General features: G+C 39.3%; 1 protein-coding gene across 2 annotated transcripts; it reads left to right on the top strand.

Annotated features, from left to right (window-relative positions):
- Window positions 1-1683: 1683 nt before the first annotated feature.
- Window positions 1684-22421, top strand: si:dkeyp-68b7.12 (rho GTPase-activating protein 30). 2 transcript variants are annotated; one of them, XM_022678879.2, is made up of 14 exons: window positions 1684-1727; window positions 5873-6159; window positions 6912-7014; window positions 7911-8055; window positions 9601-9683; window positions 10391-10498; window positions 11463-11593; window positions 11721-11886; window positions 12998-13095; window positions 13235-13306; window positions 15102-15845; window positions 18020-18168; window positions 18254-18999; window positions 20276-22421. In XM_022678879.2, the coding sequence occupies exons 2-14, from the start codon at window positions 6072-6074 to the stop codon at window positions 21930-21932; spliced, it is 4290 nt and encodes a 1429-aa protein (XP_022534600.2). In that variant the 5' UTR covers window positions 1684-1727; window positions 5873-6071; the 3' UTR covers window positions 21933-22421. The 2 variants fall into 2 exon arrangements, with proteins under 2 accessions (XP_022534600.2, XP_022534601.2); XM_022678880.2 differs by lacking the exon at window positions 1684-1727 and adding an exon at window positions 1809-2436.
- Window positions 22422-24191: the final 1770 nt, after the last annotated feature.

Genomic DNA, 24191 nt, shown 5'->3' with positions numbered 1-24191 from the left:
TCCTGATTCAATGAAGGAAGCACTCAAAAACACTTTTCTCATACGTTTGCAGCTTTGCGTGCCTAAAATTATGGGACACGACAATAGTTTCTATCCCATGACTTGTGGCATGTGAGTTTACTTATTAATGCTTATATATAATATATAATATAATAATTATATTATCACAACTTATACATGTGTGGGTGGTATATATATATATATATATATATATATATATATATATATATATATATATATATATATATATATATATATATAGCTCTGAAAAAATAAGAGACCACTTAAACATTATGATTTTCTTTGATTTTTACCAAATTGAAAACCTCTGGAATATAATCAAGAGGAACAAGCCATCAAACCAAACTGAACTGCTTGGTTTTTTGCACCAGGAGTGGCATAAAGTTATCCAAAATCAGTGTGTAAGACTGGTGGAGGAGAACATGATGCCAAGATGCATGGAAACTGTGATTAAAAACCAGGGTTATTCCACCAAATATTGATTTCTGAACTATTCAAACTTTATGAATATAAACTTATTTCTTTTTTTGTTATTTCAGCCATTTCTCCTTTTCTGCAAATAAATGGTCTAAATTAAAAGTATATAGGTAAACAATATTAAATCATATTTTTGGGGGTAAATATTATCTCCCCCAACAAAAAAAGAAACAGAAAGTAAAGGTAAAGGAAAGACAAGAGATTTCCAAGGGCAACGACTTCATGAGCAAAACAGTTCCTGCAACAAACAAAGCAACTTAAAGGGGAATTCCATCGAATCTTCAAAATTTCTGAAAAATTCAAAGGTTAATCTGTGAACAAAACCAGTGCCAAAAGTCATGGGACAGCACCTAGCATCATATTCCACAAATTTTGAGCTTAAAAATGCTGCACTGACCTACTGGATATGCATGTGATTTCCTCATGTGATTTTTGCATGCGAGTCGTTTTTCTGTTTGCATGGACAATTGTGGCCAGAAGCCACCGGTCGCAATCATTGAGTGGTAATATTAGCTATCCACAGCATATTACTGTTACACACATGCGTCACTGTGGACAGTGTCACTTAAACTCTCTTGATAATGAGCACACTGGCCAATGTTCATCCTCATGAACAAGATAACACCTTACAGCTTATAGAGGTGCGGGTTTTCCCGGGCAGTCCCCTAAGATTACAGCTCAGTTAGAGTCACAGTTACTTCTTGACTTCTTTCATAACAAAACAAAAGAGAAAGTATCAGTGCTATCAATTTGCTGTGCAATCAATAAATCACACAGTGTTCCTTCACTGGTGCAAGGTGGGTTGTTTTGCTCCTGCTAAAGAAGACAAGACAAGATAAGTCTGCACATCACATCTGCATATCAACACCAAGATATCCTGATGCCATGTGACCAAAATACTGTGATTAAACCAATCTATTCTTATATACATTCACATATACAGTGCATATAGTAACCAAACCACTGTAGTTAGATCTGTATATAGACCCTTCAGCTAGTTGTAACATATCTACAATCATACCATGGATAGATAACTAAATAAACAGTATAAAGAGCTAAAGAGAGAGAGAGAGAAACACAGAGGGCCTGAGAGGAACAGTGGAGTGTATCAAAAATGGAGAATAAAGACAGCGAGCGACCAAACAGCCAGGAAGTCACTAAGGGAAGTTCAGTGGTTTCTTGCGTCACTCATGCTGCTGGTGTGCTACTTGTGCCGGTGCAGTGAAAAGGTAAGGACGGTTGGTTCTTTTGAAATTTCATCTTATTTTTGGGCTCCTTTTGGAAACGGCTTGGCCCCACAGACGTCGGAGGTGTGGGGTCACCCAGCCGACGGTCTGTATCTCATTGAGCGCAGTGTGGTACGGAGAGATTTGAGGCTTCTTTGACAGCATATGCCTGATGCAGAGCGAGAGGCAGGCCTTTGAGGCATTGAGAGCGTTCATTTCCGCAGAACAGCAAGAGAGAGAGAGGGGTAGAGAGAGAGAGAGAAACGAGGGACATGGCTGTGAGTGTGCTGATGGACACTTGAAATTTTGAGGGCTCCTTTAGTGATGGACTCGGGCGATATGTTGTCAAAAACAGAAAAAAGAGATGTTTGTCTTTAGCTGAGCATCGAGAGCTTCCTAAAGTTGGACATTTACTGAGGCTGAGGGTGTGGCCGTGGTATCAGCAAGAACTTTCACAAAGCGACAGTAGGAAGTAGAGGCAGTGGCAGGCAGCAGTTTACCCGGCTGCAGTCCTCAGATTGCGGTCAGATCGATGAAATTGGATCCTCACAGGTTCCAGAGTAGTCGTGAAGTCGGTGTGAAGATTCAGGCCTCATGGATCACTTGGAGAAGTCAGTGAAGATGTTAGAACTGCAGTGCTGGCAGTGTGTCAACTTGAGTCGACAGAACTGAGAGTAGAGTTTTGAAGCATCCTGATTTCTTTGGGTCATAGGTAAGAATCACAATGTATGTGTATTTTTGTAAATGTATCATGAATATTGTTTAGTTTTATGGTGGGAAGGTGCTTGGGTCTTGGCTTGGGCCTTTAAAGAGTAAAGTCTTAGTAGCATTTTCTATTACGATAATGCACTTTTAAATGTCTTTCCTGCTCAAAGGCCGCATGGTTCTAATGGTTCTTCTGTTGGCATCACCTGAAGTAACCTTTTTAGCACCATTATGCACCATAAATATGTTACCATTATGGAGAACGTAGTGGCTCAATGGTTAGCACTCTGGATCATCAATAACAAGATTGTGAGTTCAAAAGCCAGGCCTTTAAAGTGACCAATGTTGGCTCCACACTCAGCTGGGGTAGGCAGATATCTCATGGGGCAGTGGTTGCTAAATGATTATAGCATGGGGTTACTGATGACAAGGTTGTGGGTTCAATATTAAGTTTTGCCAAGGCCCTTAATTATTCTGCTGAATTGCAATAGAATGGCTAATGCTAATCTCTGAACATGGCTTTCTTAGCTGGGGTAGGCAAAAACCATGTGGAGCAATGGTGGTTCAGTGGGTGGAGAACTGGATTATTAATGACATGGTTTTTGGGCAAGGCCTATAACTCTCTATAATCTAAGAGTATATCTGAAAATTTGCAAAGCAGTGGTGGTTAAGTGGTAAGAACACATCGATTACAAAGTTGTGGGTTTAATATCTAGGTTTGTCAAGCACTGGGTTATTGATGACATGGCTATTGTGGGTTTGATACCTGGGTTCACTAAGCTACTGTGTTGGGCCCTAGGCAAGGCCTATACTCAATATGTATATGTGAACAGTTGCGAAACAGTGATGGCTAAGTGGTTAAAACACTGGGTCATCAATAACATGGTTGTGGGTTCAATATCCAGGTTTGTCATGCTGCCACTGTTGAAAATTAAACCCTTGAACCATCACTGCTCTCTGCCTATGGCTTTTTCAGCTGGTGTAGGTGAAAACCTTGTAGCACAGTAATTAGAACACCTGGTTGTTGATGAGTTGTGGGTTGTGGGTTCAATACCTGGGTTTGGCAAGCTGCAACTGTTTGGTGCCTGGGTGTCCCAGTGGTCCTGAATAGTATGCACTGCTCTTTGAACCTGGGTTGTGGGTTCGATACCCAGGTCTGTTAAGCTACCAATGTTGTGATAGAACCTTGACAAATCTGGTTACTGAACCTATAACCTTCATAAACCCCATGCTCAAACACCTCCAGAGGTGCCATAGAGTAGCAGTTAGAGCACTGGGTCATTGTTAACAAGGTTGTGGGTTCAACTTCCAGGTCTGCTAAACAACTGTTGGGCCCTTGGGCAAGGCCCTTATCCACCAATCAGTGACAGGGTTGTGGGTTCAGTATCCTGGTTTGTCAAGCTGTCACTGTTGAGAAATTAAACCCTTGAACCATCAGTGCTCTCTGCCCATGGCGTCTTAGCCTTGGTAGTTGAAATCCTAGTTGCACAGTGGTTAGAACACTGGGTTGTTGGTGACAGGGCTGTGGGTTCAATACCTGAGTTTGACAATTTGCAACTGTTTGGTGCCTTGGCAAGGTTCTTATCCACCCCAGTGGTCCTGAATGGTATGCACTGCTCTCCAAACCTGGATCATTAAAAACAAGATTGTGGGTTCGATACCCAGGTCTGTTAAGAAACCCATTTTGTGATCTTGGGCAAAGCCCTTAAGGCCAAATCTTGGCAAATCTGGATCTTGAACCCACAACTTCATTAACCCTATACTCTAACGATTAGGACATCACTGCTAACCCCCTTTGCCTCAGGTTTCTAATATTCAGGGTTGTCATGCTGCTACTGTTGAGAAATTAAGCTGTTAAACCATTATTGCTCTTTGCCCATGGCATCGTACCCGGGGTAGGTGAAAACCTTGATGCACAGTGGTTAGAACTCTGTTTGTTGGTGACAGGGTTGTGGGTTCAATACCTGAGTTTGACAAGTTGCAACTGTTTGGTGTCTGGGAAAGATTCTTAGCCATCCAAGTGGTGATGAATGGTATGCACTGCTCTCTGAACCTGGCTCATCGATTACAAAGGTTGTGGGTTCAACATCCAGGTATGCCAAGCTACAACTGTTGGGCACTGGAGCAATACCCTTTTCTGGCCCAGGAGTGCTGAATGGCTTATACTGCTCTTTGAACCTGGGTCATTGATAAACCATGTCTGTTAAGCTACCAAGCTACCTAGGATTTGAACCCACAACCTTGTTATTGATTAACTAGTTCACTAACCAATGAGCGATCACTGCCCGTGAGATAAGGTCCTACACTATCTGAGAAAGTGGTATGAAAACTGGATCATCAGTAACAAGGTTGTGGGTTCAACATTCAGGTCTTCTGAGCTACAACTGTTGGGGCCTTGGGCAAGGTTCTTTACCTGCACCATTCCAGGGGTTCCAAATGGCCAACAATTTAATATCCAGTCAAAATAGGTGGGTTTGATTTCCAGTCAAAATCAACCCCAGGTAGACCACCAAAGCCACAATTACAGCTGTCATTTTCAGATTTGACAAGAATATCAGGCTCCACTCTTGCTTCAGATCTAAAAGCATAAACAGGTGTTTGTTTGACTCTGTGTGCTGTGGGTTTGGAAGGATGTGGTGCTGATTGAGAAGCTCATATTGAGAAAAGCAAACAGACAAGACAGAAGAACATGTGACCAAATTGATCAGAGAAACTGCTGATGTTTTCAGAACCTCCAGGGTCATTGTCATTTTAACATTAACCATTTTATTCCAATGATAATATAATAAAATAATAGTATAATCATACATTTAAGCCCCATTTTAGAGCAGTTAACGTTTTGATAATAATTAAGAACATTTAGACATTGAAACTAAAACATGACACAGAACAAGCATAACATTATGACCACCATCCATTTTTTGGAACTCCACTGTGTATAAAAGACATTTTGTAGTTCTATAATTGCAGACTGTAGTCCTGTATTTGTTTTTCTGCATACTTATTTATTATCCTTCTTTCACCCTGTTCTTCAATGGTCAGGATCTCACAGGTGTGCTAGATTTGTATTGTGCTGGTATAAGTCAATCAGACACAGCAGTGCTGCTGGTGTTTTTAAACCTAGCTGTTATCTCGAATATTGGGTGTACAAACTGTTCATAATGTTATGCTTGATTGGTGTAAATAAAACATAAATAATAGTAAATTACTGTTTTTAACCAAAGTTAATATACCCACTGATTCACATTCAAAATAATGGACAAATTTGAGGTCACAAAAGATGATTGAAGTCTATAATATAATTTCCTTCACACGCCTATCCAGACCTCAACATCACTGAATGTAATTGGAATGATTTCTGCAAAAAAGGTGGACTAGAGCAGCACTGTCAGTTGTTAAAATACCTTTTTAATAAATGCATGTCCCTTTTATTTGTTTTGCAGAGCCAATCGCTATCCAGCTCCTTCCAGCAATATAAGATGTATATTGCACAATGTAGCACAATTTCATAACTGCCGCTGAATATTCCAACACAGTGACCATCATGATGAGTGGGACACATCACTAAGCTCATAAAAACTAACTTAGGCCTACTTACACACATATCTGGGGGTGTAAAGGTGGAGGTAAAGGAGCTGCAAGATGAGAAGAGGACGAAGAAAAGCAGTAAATAAAGACAGGGTGTTTGGCTGTGACCTGCTGGAGCACTTGGCCACAACCAATCAAGAAAGTGAGTACTTTCTGTTGAATGTGTGGTGAGAAATACATAGTGTAATGTATTAATTGACAAATAAAGAAAAACTCAACAAAAAAGGAGATGTTGGAAATGAGCGACACTGTAATTATGATATACAGGGGTTGGACAATGAAACTGAAACACCTGTCATTTTAGTGTGGGAGGTTTCATGGCTAAATTGGAGCAGCCTGGTGGTCAATCTTCATTAATGGCACATTATTGCGCCAGTAAGAGCAGAGTGTGAAGGTTCAATTAGCAGGGTAAGAGCACAGTTCTGCTCAAAATACTGCAATGCACACAACATTATGGGTGACATACCAGAGTTCAAAAGAGGACAAATTGTTGGTGCACGTCTTGCTGGAACATCTGTGACCAAAACAGCAAGTCTTTGTGATGTATCAAGAGCCACGGTATCCAGGGTAATGTCAGCATACCACCAAGAAGGACCAACCACATCCAACAGGATTAACTGTGGACGCTGTAAGAGGAAGCTGTCTGAAAGGGATGTTCGGGTGCTAACCCGCATTGTATCCAAAAAACCTAAAACCACGGCTGATAAAATCACGCAGAATTCAATGTGCACCTCAACTCTCCTGTTTCCACCAGAACTGTCCATCACCACAATAAATTATTGTGGTCTAAAACCAGGAGGTTCAGTTTCATTGTCTAATCCATGTACATAAGTGCTTATAATATCAGTAACATTCTTACTTTATCTTGTCAATCTTCTCTCAATCTTCTCAAAGTTCCCCATGTGCTACGTAGCTGCAGTGAATTCATTGAGAAGAATGGAATCGTTGATGGAATCTACCGACTTTCTGGAGTGTCATCCAACACACAGAAACTAAGGTGTGTTTGTGTGTTTACTTACTCTGTTTGGTTTGGTTTCACACAGGCGTAAACCTAAACGCACCAAAATGTGCAACAATAGTGCGTATATTTGTGCAGTGTTAAGCTGCTTTAACACAGAAAGCTGAAAGATTGCTGCTGAGCTTTCAAACACAGTGTTTTCAATGGGCTGTGCAGCACAGGTGTGACCAGTGAATGCTGCACAATACTGCATGTGTAAACAACATGGAGCCTTGTTTGAGACAGCGTTTGTTCAAAGTAGTATATTTCTGGCTAATATATCAGATTAAACTGCACCTTATCAGCAGTTTAGTTCAATTTAAAAAATACCGGTAAGTATATTTGATAGCTGGATTGAATCGAGACCAGAAGGTGGGGTCACATAATGAGCACAACACTATGTTTTTTGTTCATTAATTTTTTTAAGAATTCATGACTATTACATGTCTTATTACATGTCTTATTGTTAGTCATATATAGTCGTACTGCGGTAATACAAATAGGACCAGCTGGACCCAGACAGCATATACTCATACTGAGCAACACAAAACACAATAACTTGCTCTTATAGCCTACAACAATGAGGCCAGGCAACACATATGTGAACCCAAGAGAAGCCAGCAGCCTGTGGGGAATGACTACACACTGATGGTGAGTGAGAGTTGGGAGGACACACCCAATATGCAAATAGCGTGACCAGCATCAGGTGAAAAGCCCTGCAGAATTGCTCAGTAGACCCCGTTTAACTAAAAAGTCAAACTGAGCTCAAGAACTCCATGACAAACTGACCACCATCTGTATGTTGTTTGCTACTAAAAACCTGTTTCTGCAAGGTAAAACACTCTTATTTGTTGAATTTAGCTTTTTGCTAATGATTTTTCATATTTTCTTTGCAGGTCTGAGTTTGACGCTGAGGGGACCCCTGACCTGAATAAGGATGTGTACCTGCAGGACATTCACTGCGTCAGTTCGCTGTGTAAGGCGTACTTCAGAGAACTGCCCAACCCTCTGCTCACGTACCAGCTGTACGACCATTTCGCTGTGGGTATTACATCTGAACAGACACCATACACAGAGCAAGAATAATCAAGCATAACATTATGACCACCTCCTTGTTTCTGCACACATTATCCTAGGTAGCAGCTAGCGTCTAACGCTACATTCACACTGCAGTGATACAGCATCACTGCCAATCGCTTTTTCTACTATTTGCTCGCTGTTTTGGGGCGTATCGCCTGAGAGAGCAAGCAGGTGTTTCTGCCACCAGCAACAATGTGTAGAGTTGTAGTTCAGCCATGTTCGAATGAGATGCTGTTATTCTTTTATCGCCCAGTGAACCCTGCTAAAACCCTGCAGTAATCAGCTTCTCCTCGTTTTCTCACTCTGTAGTTCAGCCTGTGGGGCGTGTGGTGCTGATTGGCTACCGCCTAGCGAAACTCACTTCTCATTTGCATAAAATTGAAAATATCTCCATTTATTGCCCCTTGCTTCGCCTAGATGCGCCGCTACCGCTCCCAGAGTCCTCTGCACGATGCTTCCGCCGCTCTCTATAGAAAACCAAGGGAGGCATAGTGAAAACAATTGGTGTCACTGCAGTGTGAACTTACTGTAAGGGTGTACTCACACTAAGCAATCTGTGCCATGCCCGGGCATGTTTCCTGCCCAAAGCATGGCTCGTTTGACTAGTGTGATCACTCCGAACCGTGCCCGGTACACTGAACCGTGCAGTGGCCCACTTAAAGAGGTGGTCCAGAGCACGGTTTACTTGGACTTGAGCATGGTATGCACACAGTGTGAGCGCTATGAAAGAGAACATACAGCAATAGCTAAAAAACACCACACAAGAGGGACAAGAGGGACAATTTCCGAAGGACCATGGAGTTCAGCAAAAACAGTCTTTTTCGCTGAACTCCGTGGTGGATTTTTTTCAGAGAACGTCTGAGAAAAACACATACATGGTCATTCCAGATGGAATAAATTCACAGAGGACCCCCATAAAAGAGAAAATTACCCCAGGTCCCCCTGAGAAACGAATCCCGTTCAGATAGGGCTTAACACCTCTTACACCACCACCATGCTAATCAGTGCTAATCACTTCAGTGCTGAGAATTAAAGACCCACCTCCCAAATTATAATGATAGCTGCTCTATGGTGGGCCTGTGGTCAAGCTACAGAATAAGAGAATCTAACAGTCCTCACTAAAACCACCAGGTGCATTCTTTCTGAAAGGAGATCACAGCACAATACACATTTTATAAAAGTATAATTTTCAGCATGTTCAGTGCAATTACACATTCTCACCAGAGGGGTCTCTAAATCACTAAATCTTATAGACTCTTTACTATACTTTTTAAGCAGTATAGTGGATACAGTACAAGTACAGTACTCTTAGCCCAGCTCTTTATTTAATGTAGCATTTTATTGGTTGCTAGCTACAATGCTAACCAGTGAAAGCTTCATTGATTACACAGAAAACCACACAGATTTTATAGCCTCAGGCCTTGAAAACCGCCTTCTAGTGAACAAACAATTGTCAAGAATAATTGATTTTTAACTGCATGAGTGAACCTTTTCTCTCCTCATCAGGACGCTGTGGCCGTTCAAGGGGAAGAGGAAAGATTGGTGAAGATTAGGGACGTGCTGATGGAGCTGCCTCCCCTCCACTACAAGTAAACAGACAGAAACACACACACACACACACACACACACACACACACACTTAGTAACTTAAAAGTGTTAAACAAACCAAAATACTATGTGAAGCATCTATTTATCTTATCTTATCTGGGGAGCTGCTAAATTCCGATTTCTAAGGCTGGTAACTCTGATGAACTTATCCTGTATAACAGAGGAAACTCTTGCTCTTCCTTTCCATGGGACGGTCCTGATGAGTGTCAGTTTCATCATAACGTTTTTGATGGTCTTTTCTGTGACTGCAATTGAGGATAATTTCTAAGTTCTTGAAATGTTTCGGATAGACTGACCTTCATTTCCTAAAGTCATTTTTGTTCTTTACTTACTTGTAGTTTAGTAGTTCTTGCCATAATCTGGATAAGAACATTACTTAAATAGAGCTATTCACTGTATATTAACTCTACTTTTTCACACCTTTACAACTGATGCTCTCAAACACATTAAGAGACAAGAAATTCAAGAAACACTTATTTGTTTACTAAATAATTACGTATGTTTTTCTTCATAGTTAGGATGACTTTAGAACTAATCTACAATGTAGAACATTTTAAAATAATGAAAAAAATCCCCACTGAATTTAAACTTTTGACTGGTACTGTACACACACACACACGCATACATACACATTAATAAACACAAAAATAAATACAGTACAAGTGATGTAATTCTGTTTCTTCTGCAGGACTCTGGAGTATTTGATGAGGCACTTAGTCAAGATGGCCACATTTTCCGCTGAGACTAACATGCACGTCCGGAACCTTGCTATTGTATGGGCTCCCAACCTCCTCAGGTGAGTGCCTATTAAGGCAATTCTGTGGCAAAAAAAAACAACTACAGTGCCAGTGTGAGCTGTATAAGGCTTGGTGACAATATTTGAAATGCCGGCAGCAGTAAATGTATTTTCAGTCACACCAAGACCAGACCAGACTCCAAACTGTATGAATGGGGAGATACCAGGCAGATGACACGTCTCTCCAAACCATTACTGATTGGTGGAAACTTCACACTAGACCTCAAGCAGTTTGGACTGTGTGTTTCTCCACTCTTCCTCCAGACTCTGCTTCCTTGATTTACAAAAAAGAAATGTAAAATTTACTGATGATCAGTGATGGTTTGGAGAGTCATGTCTGTCATCTGCTGGTGTTGATCCACTGTGTTTTATTATCAAGTCTAAAGTCAGTGCAGTTTTGTTTTCCCACAAAATCTTACAGCACTTCATGCTTCCCTCTGCTGACAACTTTTATGGAGATGTAGATTTCATTTTCCAGCAGGACTTGGCACACTGCCCACACTGCAGAAAGTACCAACTGGTACTTATTATTATATTATTCTCATTTTCTGAGATACTGATTTTGGAGTTTTTTTTAGCTGTAAGCCATAATCATCAACAATAAAAGAAATATACACTTAAAATTGATCACTCTGTGTGTAATACATCTATATAATATATGAGTTTCACATTTTGAACAGAATTACTGAAATAAAGTAACTTTTCAATGATATCCCAATTCTTTTAATGCTGCTAGCATTAAAAGCGATACAACTACTTACAGAATGTTGATGCAAATCACCTTGAATTACCCTAAATTTTATCTGTTGCTAACAAATGTAACTAATAAATAATACAAGTTTTTAAGTTAGCAATTAGCATTGCTCAAATTGAATCTCTAAACAATCACACTTTGGCCTCAAACCAAGGCATGTGAAAATAGCAGAACAATTTTAAAACCTGAACTGTGTTTCACTTACTGCAGATCAAAAGACATTGAGTCGACTGGTTTTAACGGTACTGCAGCCTTCATGGAGGTGCGAGTCCAGTCCATTGTTGTGGAGTTCATTCTAACTCACGTGGCTCAACTCTTCCCTGATTTGATTGATGAACCAGGTACTGAACTAATTCACAAACCTCTCTTTTTACAGCTTTTTCTGTTTTCTTTGTCCCACTCTATACACATATTGTCTATTTTACAACTATTTTACAACTTACTATGTATTATTATGTATAACCACAGGTTTGTCTCTTGAGCGAAGAAAGTCCCTCCCTTCACCCTCAGCGCTCACCGGCCACGAAGAACCATTTTTCAAGGCCTTGCCCTTCCAGTATCCTGGTAACATGAGTCCTGGAGATGGTCCTCCACAGATGAGGCCTTACCACGCCATCATCGATGGCACAGATAAGTAAGTCTACCTAGATTTTTTATTTAATCTACATTTAAAACAATAAAACATTTAGGCATTCTAAAGAATTGTACATGCCTTTCCATGTGCTTTCATTAGAAGATATAAAATTAATGATTGTTATTTACACAATTATAATAAACCATAAGTTTGTCAAACTTAAGTTAAGGTCAAACTTAACATTTTAACATAATATTTTGTCTATTTACAAATGTGTCAAGATATTGTGTTTAGAATTTGAGCATTAATGTCTAAATTGTATTAATTATGGATTACATTGTTATCCAATTTATATTATGCTTTTTCTTTTTATTCTCATTTTTCTGAAAGATTTTCACTACTCATCCCACATATTTCAATATATAGACTCAATTTTGTTTGATTAGATTTTTTGAAGACTTTTTAGAGACAGTTTTAGAGACTTACAGACTCCCCTAGGTACCCAGCCATTAACATGGAGTACCACAGCAACTACTTGGGAACACCTGAACAACCACCCTAGACATCATAGCAACCTGCCTGAAATACCACAGCCTCAAGATGACACAATCTAGTGTCCCCCTATCAAAATGAAAGCAACCAGCTAAACAATCCTGCATTTTTTTCAGAAAAGGAAATTTTCTAATTTTATTACTTGATGCTTAAAGCCAATAAACCCTAAACCATATTTTTTTTTAATAATAACTGAAATGTACCAGTTCTGCTTAAAAAAAAAATCTTTCCTAACCTTTAAAAAAAGCTTTTATTGTGGTAATTTCTGCCTCTGCAGCACCCTCTCAGATTCAACTGTGCTATAGCACAGCCAATCAGCACTCCCTCCTGCCCTGCCTCTAAACCCATACATCACCCAGTGCCCCTCCCATTTTTAGCTTTTTTGTTTTATTTGAGCAGAGGGTGGAGTTAGCAAAAATCAGGGGCGTTAGTGCCTCTTAAAATACAAAGCAGGCAGAACTGTATAGAATTGGACCTAAATTATAGAAACATTGGTTTCACACTTAAAAACTTTTTTCTTACAGCCATACTCCTTGGAGTTTTAGTGAATTCAATATCAGAACCATATGTGTCTATGGGTTTATTTATGTCTCACAAACACATTATCTATTTTTTACAGGAGAAAAGGATCTCTAAAAGGCAGAAAGTGGAGGTCTATTTTTAATTTAGGTGGTAGACTCCAGGACCCCCGCAAGAAGAACAAGTACACAACCAAGGGTACAAGTTTTCACACTTTTATCATGCTGATGTCTATTTTCTTGTCTTATACTGTAATTTTACTATTTATGTTTTTTTTTATTTCTATGTTTCCCATCCATACCTCATTAACCCCTTTATTATCAAATTTCTCATACAGAAAAGGAGAAGACGGCTCTAAGGCCTGCAAAGAGTATGGACTCCCTGAGCTCAGGACCTTACACACTGGAAGGTATATATCTACCTTATTTTACCACACCCACTTTTAAGAGTTTGGTTCTTCCAAGCGTTTGGTTCTGCCAAGAGTTTGACTTTTCCAAGAGTTTGACTCTTCCAAGAGTTTGACTCTTCCAAGAGTTTGACTTCTCCAAGCGTTTGGTTCTTTCAAGAGTTAGGCTTTTCCAAGAGTTTGGTTCATCCAAGAGTTTGACTCTTCCAAGAGTTTGGTTCTTCCAAGAGTTTGGTTCTTCCAAGAGTTTGGTTCTTCCAAGAGTTTGGTTCTTCCAAGAGTTTGCTTTTTTCAAGAGTTTGGTTCTTTGAGGTGATTGTTTTACATGAAGACGCAGCTCCTCTTCTTTGGAAATACGTTATAAGTTGTCCCATAACAAACTGATATATTGTGTTGTGTTGTAACTTTGTGTGCAATTGTCCTCTTCTTCCAGTTATTGGGACTCCCTCTAACTGAACATATTATATTACTCATTTTGTACAATAATGTTGTTGAGGTTATAATCTGACAGAGGACTTAGTGTCACAAGATACAGAGGTTGATTATCTTTTTTATATGTCTATGTGTTGGTATCAGTAAGAAAACATTGACAATGATGTACATGATCAAAATGTAACAGATGGTTAACTTGGCAAAAAGTGAAAGCAAAAGTTTGCAGATATTTAGGGCATCTTAGTGTTTGACAAGCTACATTTACAATCACAGTCATTCATGTACATGTTTTTTTGCAAGATGTCGTGGTATCATACATCACTAATGCCACATGAAAATGGGAGAAGAGTAGCAAATTTTATGAAAGAGGTGACACAGGAATAGGTGAAAGAAAGCAGCATGCGCCACCAACCAACAGCAGAGCTGATGGATTTGGGATAAAATACTCCCCAGCGCTAATCAATGCAAACCAGACTGTACAAACACAGCTTTAAAATACCATTCAAATCTTAGTTAAGAGCTGCACACAGTAACAGTGTGAAATCAAAAGGTTCCCAAAAGAAAATATCTTGCTTTGTTTGGGCCATGCCATGTAGCATGTCCTTTGTTTCAAAGCCAATGCACACAACTCTATGTGGTCTTCAGTCTCCAAGGTTAGGTGTTCAAATCCCAACTTGGGCAGCACTGACCAGTTCTCAATCCCTTCATTCCAAATACAATAAACTATCAGTAACTGCATACATGCATATATATATAAGTAATAACAAATACATTAATAATAAACAAATAAAAAAAGAAAGAAAAAAAGAAACTCAGCGACTGAGTCCACTTTCCCCACAGCACAGTAACAATAGGCCAACATGTAATAATATTTCTTCATCACGGTTACTTTGGTGGTGTTAATTACAGTAATATTCATCTTTAAGTTAGAAATTAGTAGCAACATGTTTATAAAGCATATGCAGGTATAGGCTATGCTACGCTACAGTCCTTCGGAGTTGGAGTTTTGAGACTTGAGTGAGATGAGATATCTGTACCATTCTTTAGGACACAAATTGCCTCTTTAAGCACCTCCATACTTGAGAAAAATCATGTGAAACTTTTGTCAGAAAATTATCCAATAATAACATGTGCATTTGCATGGGATTAATGTAACCTGGGGTTGTTTTTGAGTCTCATTTTACCAAAGGAAAAACATAGCAAAATTTACTGACTCTGAGAAGTGCACAGTCTGTACGAATGTAAAACTAAAACACAAACTTGTAAAACTAATCTAATCTAAATACAGCTTTAAGGATATTCGGATTTCCACCTTTGTAATGTATTAATCTTAACATTATTTTTTTCTTTTTTACTGATTTCTCAGATTCCAGACACCAAACACAACTCTCCCCTCTGGTCAATACCCCCGGGACCCCAGAGAGCGGGACCTCAGGCAGTGGGGTCGTGCCTAGTACATATGCAGTGACATACAGGCGTACAGGTGGTGCCAGTGTGAGTATGGTGAGTGGTGGGAGCGGGACTCAGGGCACGTATAAGAGCCTGGAGGCTGGGGGCGCGACGGGCGCGGACAGGTCACCGTCTATATCACACGGAGCAGCCAGCAAGGCAGAGCGTCGTGCGGGAATGCACATTTCTGGGCCTTTCTCAGTGACCGTTCCTCTCCACATAACCTCTGGACTGGCACTGGGAGTCCTCCATGGAAGAACCGAGGAGGACCAGGGAGGCTCAGAGGAGGAACAGCCAAAGAAATTGAAGCAGGAAAGCAGCGTAGAAAAGGAGCCGCCAGCAGAGAAAGACAAGGAGCAAACAGATCCAAAAACTGGAGGCGACCAACAGGGTGATGCTAAAGAAGCTGAGACAGAAGCTGAGGCAGAAGCTGAAGCTAAAGCAGAAGCTGAAATGGACAATAATGAGAGGGGTCCAAGTGAAGGACAGGAACAGGACAAGATAGAAGACACAGCAGAGGCGAGGGTGGAGCCTGAGGAGAGTGAGGAGTCCCTAAGTGAAGAGGAGGGTTATCTGAGTGAGGAAGAGGAGCTGAGTCAGGCCCAGCATGCTCCAGACAGACATTCACTCAGTGAGGACATGGCGGAAAGTGACTACATGGGTAAGATCATGAACTAGTAATGTTTTAATAATGTTTAGCATTGAATTATGTTAAATGGGTGATCTACAACAGGGTCTGCAGAAAGCTAACCACCTTTATGCAGTATTTATATAACAAAAAAACTAAATTACTTACCTATTTATTTTTATATTGTTTTGTTTTTGCCCACTACGGATGTTGTACTTTGGCTCTTGAATGACATAAGGTTTGCCCATCATCCTGCTATACAGTTTTCCCCTTAACCCAAATGTACTGGACCTACAGTGTGTATACTGGGCAAGCCTATCATAAATCATTCATAAATCATTCATAAACAAAAGCAGTTTTTACAAAAGGGCTTGAGAATTAAATACAGGTTTGAACAGTGATATTTAAAAACAAATTTTGTCAAAGACATATTGGAAGGGATTTGCATATTTTACCTTAAGTGTTTCAGGTGTTACTCTGTCCCACTCTTCCAGCAAATATGTCTTTAAGGGCGTTTGCACACTTGTAGTGGTTTCTATGGTCAGGATTAGTTGATGTGTTCGCTTCCTTGGAGCATTTTCTCCCTCTGTTTGGTTTAGTTTCACACAGGCATAAACCTAAACACACCAAAATACACATCAATAAACCACACAAGCACATCGTCTCCTCTAATTGGTCAGCTATCTGGCGCACTAGAAAGTGAGCAAGAAAGTAAATAAAGTGAGAAGATTCTGTGTTCCAGCGCATACATCTGTGCAGGGTGAAGCTACTTTAACACAGAATGCTGAAAATTGTGTTTTTAACAGAACGTGCAGTGCAGACATTCATGTAGTAAACTGAGTCGCATGGCTGCGAGCAGTGAATGCAGCACAGGCCGCATGTGTAAACAGCATGGAACAGAGACAGCGATTGTTTATAGCCATGGTAACTAATTTGCGTTATCTGGCTAATATTAGATTAAACCATGCCTTATCAGCAGTTTAGCTTAAATAAAAGGAGTATATATAATAGCTGGGTTGGATCGAGACTGGATCACATTCTCACCACAAGCGAACCCCCCTAGGGTTCGTTTGGGACCAGACCAAGCACTAAGACCACCTCCACTAGCTGGTCTTAGTGCAGTTGTTTGTTGATCCGAACCCGAGCACAATTACTGTTTTCACAATTGCTCCATCCAACTGAACTTTGGTCACAATTGAATTCGAGTCCATTTTAACTGGTCCAAATAGTAGTGTGAAAATGCTGTGTACAAGAGTACAGGGTCCCCAATGTCACATTTTTCATTTCATAATTCTCCACACAGGCTCTTTTAGTGGACAGGACCGGTTGACTACGAACCTGACCAGAGGAAAGTGGTGCAAAATTTTAGACTTAACCCTCCCAAAGTTCATGTTGGGCATTGGGTTGGGCTTGGGCAGAGAATCTAAACTCTATCTAGTACTCATACCATCTACTTACACAGTCAGTAAGCCTTTGTAAAGTGTGCAGCATGTGGTTTTGCATTGTGTTGTTGGAAAATGCATGTCCAATCCTTAGGAAATGTTGCTCGAAGCAGCAACTGACATAATCCCATAACACAACAGACCCTGGTCATGCTTTTGGACTGAGAACAGTCATACAGCGTCCATTTCCTTCTAAAAAGATAACCACAGTACAATGGTTTCCATTGGGCAATGGTCCGTTCCAGTCCGTTCCACTTCTAGACAAGGTTAACACAAGGCTTCTGTTTTGCACAGTGATGTTTTAAGGGGTATTTGTGAATGTAAATAGTCATTGTAGTGCTTGCCAGAGTAATGCTAAAGTAATCAGCTGTTGACTGTTGAATGATGGTTGTTGATGCAGTGCCATCTAAAGGAATTAAAAATCATGGGTTTTCAGCTTATAGGCTTTTGGCTTTGCCCTTTATGCACCAGAATTATTCCTGATTACTTGAATTGTTTAATGATTTTATAGGCTGTAGAGGGAGAAATATGCAAAAACCCTTGTTACACATTTCAATAATTTTCTCATTGATTTATTAAGAAACTGGAGATCCTCTCTTTATATTTGCTCATAAAAGACCATGGATACTGCTAATCATGACTAAAATCATCTGTATAAAGTCACATCCTTATTTAGTTTTTTAGCTCATTACTAGTGTTGCAGGCCTGAAATGCAAAAATATATGTATACTAAAAATTAATTTTATATACCTTTAAATCAATCAGTTATGAAACCAGCAGGAGCGGCGGGTCAAAATGAGACGATCCCCAGAATCCTGTGTACAGAAGAAGAGTACCCAGACCAGGAACTCCCTCTGGACTTCCAGGACACTTTTGGATTCCTGGACTTGATGGATACGTCTATTTCAAACCCGGTATGCAAGTGATTAATTTCCATCCCAACGTTTGTCAAATTTTACCTTTAAATCGACTGCATTGTGTTTCTTTGTTTTTTTTAAGATAAACGAGTTTTCAGTAGAGCCACCTGGTTTTGAAGAGGAAGAAGATGACGATGAGGATGAAGAGGTGCAGGAACAAGCATGCACAGAAAACAAGCCCAAGCAGCCTTCTCCTTGTCCATCCTGGAGTCAACTTAATAAGGACAAACTCCCCATGGCCAGCACAAACTTTTCTCCACACAGGCCACTTCCAGGCAAATCTCACAGCTTACCTTATAAGTCCCGCCCCTTCATGCCAGCCCCATCTTCTTCCTCTGATGAAGATGATTACTCAGAACCTGATGATGATGATGATAATGAGTCTGATAAAAGTGAATACGAAGATATGTTCTGTAAAAGTCTTCCATCTGCTCGTCACTTCCAAGGTTTGAACTGGTCATGCTCCGAGAATGACACGTTGAACTCCACCGACTGCAATGTGGATGCACATGACAACAACCAATCAGAATCAGAAGGCCTTCCTCAGACAGACATCAGTCAAGATTTGCTGCCTGTCAACCAATCAGACAGTCCGACAGATCCTGAAACGACCCCCAGTAATGGGACGGACAATCTCAGCCCACTTCCGTTAGACTCTTTAGAATATTTAAGTGTTGAAGAGACGACTGAAGACAAGAGTTCAAAGGATGTAAAAGAAGAATGTGGATCAGAGGAGGCTGAGTGTAAGAGTGAAGCACTGCTAAAAGAAGATAAAGAAGATAAAAATGAAGTGGTGGAGCGTACTGACATCAACGATGACACTTGCAGGTAGGAAGTCTGTTATCTATTCAGCATTTGTTGGAAATATTGGGATAATAATATTATTTTATTCCAAATGTAGTCAATCAAACAAGACATGTTTGGTGTACAAAGTTTGCTTTTTAAGTTTGGCTAAAAGGTGAAAGGGGCTAATAAATAATGGAAAATTATAACAGCCATTATTTTGGAAGAAGATGCATTACCAAGGCTATATTCTATGAGACTGCCAGCTAAAATCCAAATTTGGAGCATATCCAGATTGTATCCAGACTAATTTGTGAAAGTCTAAACAGCATGAAACCATATGAAAACAATTTGTATCTGGTTTGTACAAATCTTAATGTGGACCCTCGATGTTCTGGATTTCTTGCAATGCAACAAGCAATGACCTCATCAAATCTAGAGTGAGGAAAGTGCAGAGGTTCAAAAAAAGCACCAAAGGTTAGTTACTAACTCTTGTTACCACAGCAACCCACACAGATCCAATCCAAATACAATCTCATCACTTGCAATTAAATTCAAATCTGATTTGCCTGCAGTCTGAACATGGCCTAAGTGATCATAGTGTAGAAATATGAACAGCACAACATCTCTCAAAAGTGAAGCCACCATAGGTCTAGTGCCTTTGCTGGCTGGTTAAAATATGATGTGAAGCTCCGCACATCCTTATATATTTAATGTTTTAATTACAGTTAATTTTCAACAACATGGGTTCAATTCTATAAAGAACAAAAGGGAACAGAACTATGGTGCCCACATTTTCTACAGGCATGGTCTTAAACCCTGTCAAAGTGTTACAAAACCTCAAATAGCACGTGTTTATGTGGTTCCTGACACTGCACGGCAAACTCTTTCTTAACAACTTGAAGTGGTTTGAAGATTGCATGTTGTCACTGTGCTAACCACCTTCACCAAGACTCGCACAACTTTGGTGTTTATATCAATAACTCACAATATAAGACAAATGAGCCCATAAGAGGCATTTGTGGTTGTGCTAATTGTAGGTATGCACACTAACCTGCCAAAGGTCACAGTAAAATGTAAAATGTTACCTCAAGGGATGGCTTGGGAACACCAACACCAACATGTTGTATAAGTTTTGAGGGGTTTTCTTGTAAGGAAGGATGAACACTGGCCAGCTTACTCATGGCAAGGCACTATGAATTATCATCAGTTGTAGTGAGACCTAAGCAAATATTAGACACCAAACAGAAAAAAAATATTTAATTTCATGCTGATTAGTATTGAAATATCTGTATTAAACTGACCTATTGTATGATTTCAGCCAAGAACAGAAGCCTTCTATGGACAATAAAGATGAAGAGGACACCTATTTTGGTCCAGAACCAACTTCCACCTCGCTGGAGGCTGGCAGCATTGAGACTTCCCACACAATTGATCAACTTCCTGTCAAAGAGGAACCTGCAGGCTCAGACGGTGAACAGGCTGGTTCTGAGGCTGGTTCTACAAGTTGCCCAGATGTGCCTGCAACTGAGACGACATCAGTAGAACAGCCAGACTTGGCCAGTGTACCTGAGACCAACGATCCGCTAACAGAACAACAGTTGACCTTGGAAGATAAGTTGGAAGATGAGCAGAGAGAAACAGGGGAAGTTGTTGAAGTGGGAAAGAAGAGGGAGGAAATTTTAGCAGAAAAAGTAGAGTTAGAGGGAGAGCAAGGTAAAGAAGAACCCACATTGATCAACGAAAAGGTAGAGGAGAAAGACAGTCAAGACCCTGAAGAAGAGGCCAAGCTTGATGTCGCAGAGGTAACTCTTGAAAAGGAGCCAGAAGTGGTTGGAGATGATGATAATCAGACCCTTTTAGAGAGGAATGAGGAAGGTGTGGAAAAACTGACTGTCAGAAAGGGGAAGAAGGGAAGTGACAGAGGGGAAGAGAGTGATGCACAGATGGAGAAAGATGAGCTAGAGGAGGAAACTGAAGCCAGGAAAGAGAGTCATCTAGAAGGGCTTGTTGAAATAAAAGAAGGAACTGTTCCTGAAGAGAGGCTGGCGAGAGAGATGAGCGAAGGCGAGGACAGGCTTTCGGAGGATAACTGTAACTCTCTTGAGTCTGTAGGGTCTGTGGGGTCCGTGGGATCTGTAGGGTCTGTGGGGTCCATAGAGTCTGTAGAGTCTGCATCAGGGGTTGAACCAGAGCTTCAACAGAACAAAGGCAAGAATAAGCAAGGGAACAAGGGTACGGACGCACCAGAGCAATCCAGATCAAGTGGCGAGAAGCCAATAAGGCCTCCAAGGAAGAAAGAGATAGAAGGCAGCCTTGGGCATGGCGTAGGTAGGACAGTGGTTGTAACCAAACAGGCTCCTACTAGAGTCTACCAAATGAAAGCAGTACCTGTGGTACCCCCCAAACCACAGCATTCCAAAATAACTGCTTTCAAACAGCAGTTCCAACAGAGGGATGCTGATAGACATCACCCAGACAGAAAGCTTCCATCCGAAGAGACTGTCCGACATCAACAGCAAGGTCTTACGAAAGAACCTGAAGAGGTAGAAAGGGTTGACTCCAGGCAAAACCACGACCACCAATGCCCAGAACAAGGGAATGATATAGAGGAGCAGAAGACTGAGAAAGAGGTCAAACCCAAGCTTGAGGACACTTCATCTGGAGAGACGTTCCTCAGTTTGGGTTACGAGCCGAGAAAAGGGGAGGATGAGGACGATAGAAAAGAAAGGCGAGGGACGTGGGATGGAGGGAACCGGAAATTAGACAGGGAGGGACAGGTTTTAGACAGAGAGACCAAAAGAGCGAGTGGATTCAGTATGTGTTTCGATGAGGCTGTTGCTAGGGCGACGGGTAAACGATGCAGAGAGAAAGAAGAAAAACACGTAGACTTGCAGTGGGATCGGGCTGACCAGAAAGATCACCATTCTGGATCACTTCCGAGAAAAAAGAAGGAAGAGGAAGGGAAAACCGACTGACATGCAAAAAAAGAGTGTAAGAAAGTGTAAAATAGGATGTTAATAGACAAAAAAAAAGCTCACAAATGTCAGAAAAATAAAAACGTGAACAAGGCAGACGGATGCATTTTATATTGTTGCTGTCTAAAGAAAAACATGTATATCCAATATAGCAACTTTACAGCAGAATGAAAAAAACTGTATTAACTTCCAAATAGTGGAAATAATAAAACAATATTTGAGGGTATTTTTGTGATTTCAATATTCTTAGCATCATAACAAAATGTTTATTAAAATTCATAAAATGATTAAAATATTGCAACTAAAAGTTTTAAGTTTTATTTCCTCTAAATATAACAATTTCGAACTTTCAGTTGAAACCAATAAAAACTGTTAACTGTTCTCTAATTTGTTTGGTTTTATATATATATATATATATATATATATATATATATATATATATATATATATATATATATATATATATATATATATATATATAAATAATAACAGTAGTAGTAATAATAAATAATAATGTTATTATGTAGCAATCATACTTAGCACAATACAAAAGTGCAAAGCAAATAAACAGCAAATAGTGTATTTAATTCAATTTTATTTATATAGTGCTTTTTACAACAAAAGTTGTTACAAAGCAGCTTTACAGAGAAAAAAAAAAGGTCCTTGCCTTTTATGAGCAGCACCACAGAAATGTAAATTTATTATTGTGGTGACAATAGTGGCAAGGAAAAACTCTTGTTTATGTATGAGCATTTATACCAAAAAATAATAATAAAAATACCCTTAAAGCTTCACACTAAATAGCAAATCATAAAAAACTGCTATTAAAATAATGTGGATTTTTTTTGAGGACAGTATTATAGTGTACGGTAGGATTTGGTACACCTTTACTTTCATTGGAAATCAATTGTAAAAAAAAAAGTCATTTTGGAGCATTTCCATTGCTTCATTCATTATTCAATTTTGACACAATAGATACTAGCTGCATACAAATAATGTAGTAAACTAAAGAACAAACGACAAAAATGGAGATGCATGTTTTTCTTTGAACAGCTACAATATTTGAACATTTTTTTCCCCTATTCCTTTCAGACAGCCAGTAGAACACATTGCCTATGACAGTGGTGGTCCTGTATTTTAACTGTTGGAGATCTAGAGCTTTAAGGTGTAATATACACATTCTAAACAATTAGATCGCTACTGCTCTTCAAACCACATGGTGTAATCCAGGACTTAAGGACTGCACTAACTGGAGGCACTCGACCCATTTGGGAATCTATCATATCTATCATCTCCAAATGTATACAAAAAACATCAGACATTTCAGAATGTCAGTCTCAGAAAAAAATTATTTGTATGTATATCTGTAATAGTGTGTTGTTATACACACATTTATATAGTTATGTATTGTTTTTAAAACATATAGATTTACGTTAAGTTCTAATAAAGCATATCTTTTTACATTGAAGTGTATGGGTGTTTTTCAGTTTGTTCTACATGCTTATATCAGGTAAACAAGGGCATTTGGAGTGTTTTTCTGTGCTCAGTTTTTATTTAGAATGGTGATCTATTTTCTTTGCATTTTCTAACGTTTTTTAATATTTTCTGGGTACAGTTAAAAAATATACCACATAGGAAGTGATGTAATGTGATGTAAAGTGATGTGGCCCTACTTACACTGATGCATTTTCTGTGCTTATTTAATGATTTTATATTTTTAAGCACATAAACCAAACTAGGAAAAATTTCATCTTGCTACCGTTCAAGTACTATAGTCAACGCCAGTCAATCTGCTTTATTTTAATGATTTGTAATTTGTCAAATGTCTTTAAAAACTATAAATTATATCAAAACTATCTTTATACTAATACTAAAAGTATAATATTATTTTATCATTATATTAGGGAAAATCACTGATCTTAAAATTACAATAATATATGTTTGTTGCAATAATTTCTAGAACAACATATCGTTCGCAAAAAAAAAAAAAAAAAAAAAAAACTAAAAAATATTCTGACAGGCCTATTTATTATTTTCAATAAAATATTATTTTAACAAATTGAATGTTAAAGTTTTATTTTTAAACATTCCGTAGAAACAAAAAAAACCCTGTAAACTTTTGTCTAATTTGTAAACAACAGCACGATTCTGTCTAAAATAATAATAATCATAATAATAGAACATATAATAGATAATATAATGTCACAAACAAACATGTCAAATTATTAGCGCATGCATATAAACTGCAAATATTAACAA

This window comes from Astyanax mexicanus, chromosome 4 (genome assembly GCF_023375975.1).
Source record: "Astyanax mexicanus isolate ESR-SI-001 chromosome 4, AstMex3_surface, whole genome shotgun sequence".
Taxonomy (NCBI): domain Eukaryota; kingdom Metazoa; phylum Chordata; class Actinopteri; order Characiformes; family Acestrorhamphidae; genus Astyanax; species Astyanax mexicanus.
The sequence above is the reverse complement of the archived record's forward strand: the minus strand, read 5'-3'. Positions and strand labels throughout refer to the sequence as shown.

Bases quoted from the DNA above. Each gene is read 5' to 3' on its own strand.
- si:dkeyp-68b7.12 (XM_022678879.2), top strand. From the start codon at position 6,072: ATGAGAAGAGGACGAAGAAAAGCAGTAAATAAAGACAGGGTGTTTGGC. The intron at 6,160-6,911 runs GTGAGTACTTTC...ATCTTCTCAAAG, and splicing joins GGCCACAACCAATCAAGAAA to TTCCCCATGTGCTACGTAGC. The intron at 8,056-9,600 runs GTGGGTATTACA...TCTCCTCATCAG, and splicing joins AGCTGTACGACCATTTCGCT to GACGCTGTGGCCGTTCAAGG.